Source organism: Empidonax traillii, unplaced genomic scaffold, assembly GCF_003031625.1.
Source record: "Empidonax traillii isolate 1590-97213 ecotype Southwest subspecies unplaced genomic scaffold, ASM303162v1 scaffold15559:size9519, whole genome shotgun sequence".
In the NCBI taxonomy this organism is placed as follows: domain Eukaryota; kingdom Metazoa; phylum Chordata; class Aves; order Passeriformes; family Tyrannidae; genus Empidonax; species Empidonax traillii.
In genome coordinates, this window is record NW_020962908.1 from 1 (window position 1) to 1,596 (window position 1,596).

General features: G+C 51.3%; 1 protein-coding gene across 1 annotated transcript in view; it reads left to right on the forward strand.

The window, feature by feature from the left end:
- Positions 1-77: 77 nt before the first annotated feature.
- LOC114073690 (protocadherin beta-13-like) overlaps positions 78-1,596 on the forward strand; it is a gene marked incomplete at both ends in the record, with an annotated part of 9,438 nt that continues 7,919 nt past the window's right edge. The window contains 2 exons of the mRNA XM_027911408.1: positions 78-438; positions 702-796. Of these exons, the coding sequence (XP_027767209.1) occupies positions 78-438; positions 702-796 (456 nt within the window). The remainder of the gene's footprint in view (positions 439-701; positions 797-1,596) is intronic.

Genomic DNA, 1,596 nt, shown 5'->3' on the forward strand with positions numbered 1-1,596 from the left:
AGCTCGTGGTGCTGGTGCGAGACAACGGGCGGCCGCCGCTCTCAGCCACCGCAGCTCTCAGCGCACTCCTGCTCAAGGACTTCTCCGACCTGCGCCAACCGCACACCAGCCCGGCCGCCGATGACGACGACGCCGGCTCCCTCACCACCTATTTAATCATCTCCTTGGTCTTCGTCTCCCTGCTCTTCCTCGTCTCCACCGCAGCCTTCGTGGCTCGCAGGCTGTGCCAGAGAAAGCAGCTGAAGGCTGGCCACGTGCTTTCCGGGGCCGACAACCTACCGAGCGGCCTGGCCGATGCAGCTGCTGCGGGGACCCTGCCCCGCCCCTACTGCTACGAGATCAGCCTCACCACGGGCTCGGGCAACAGCGAGTTCAGGTTCCTCAAGCCCTTCGTCCCCAGCCTGCCACCACAGCCCTGTGTCATGGGCGTGGACACCGGTGAGGAACAGGTTTTCCCTTGTGTCCCTGTCCCCACAGAGGACGTGACCCCAGAGAATGCTGGGCCTGTGTCTGCAGAACAGTTCAATCGTCTTTCCTTTAACTAGCACAGGGTCAGCAGAGCCAGAGGCTTCGTGCCTCGTGGTAGGGAGGGATGCAGGCTGCAGCCTACGGTAATGGTTCTTCCAGAATAAGCCTGTATTTGCATTTGACATAACCGAATTCCTGAAATTGTAAGTCATGAAATGTTTGTGTTCCCCTAGAAGCAAATAAGCAAAGAGAAAAAAGGAACGAAAGCACTTTGACATTCAAACGTTTCGGCTCCTTCTGGCTATTTCTGAGAGGCTTTAAGAATGGGGTAAGCAGACAGAGATGAGCTCTTGTCTCTCTTGCTGTCTGACCAGACGGTGGACCTTTTATTCTGTGCTATAAGAGAATGGCACGCCTGGGCAGACTAATCTCATCCTCTCTGAAATGCACAAAGACCTTTTCCCAGCTCAGGAAAAGGAGGAAATTGTGAATGCTGTGTTAGAGTGTTGTGTAAGCACAGGACTCTTTCGTTCCTGGGTTCTGGATGTCTCTGGCTGAGAAGTGTGGCCTCCGTGTGCTTTCTTATCGCCATGTCAGTCAATACAGCCACCGTGTGTCTCCTAATTCTCACTAGTGCAGCCCGTGAAATAGGGAGTTGCTCTCATTCAGCCACTGCAAAACAGCCAATTCCAGCTTAGCTGTCACGAAGGGCATTTTCTGAGCACAAGGGTCACATCTTCTCCAGGGCAGGGCAGGGCAGCAAAATGCACAATAAGGTCTTCCTTTGAACGATAAGAGTGGGTTGGGTGTTCTGTGTCCTTGCAGTACAGCAGCACAAACAATGTTTACTTAGACTGTAACTGTACAGAGTTGTGAAAGCACGTTCATTGTCTTTGGGTGCATTGCATGCAAACTCCACATGTCTTTCAATGAGCATTTTCCAAAGGTAGAATCAAGATGAGCTTATGAAAAGGACTGAGTTCTATCTCCTCATTGTTGTTCCTAAATTCTCAGAATTGAACTGTGAAACTGTCCCTGCATGATTTTCTGGGTTTGTGTTAGAGCCTTTGTATTCCCCTTTAATCTGTAGTAATTGATTCCATGAATGAGATCTGTGATAAACGGAAT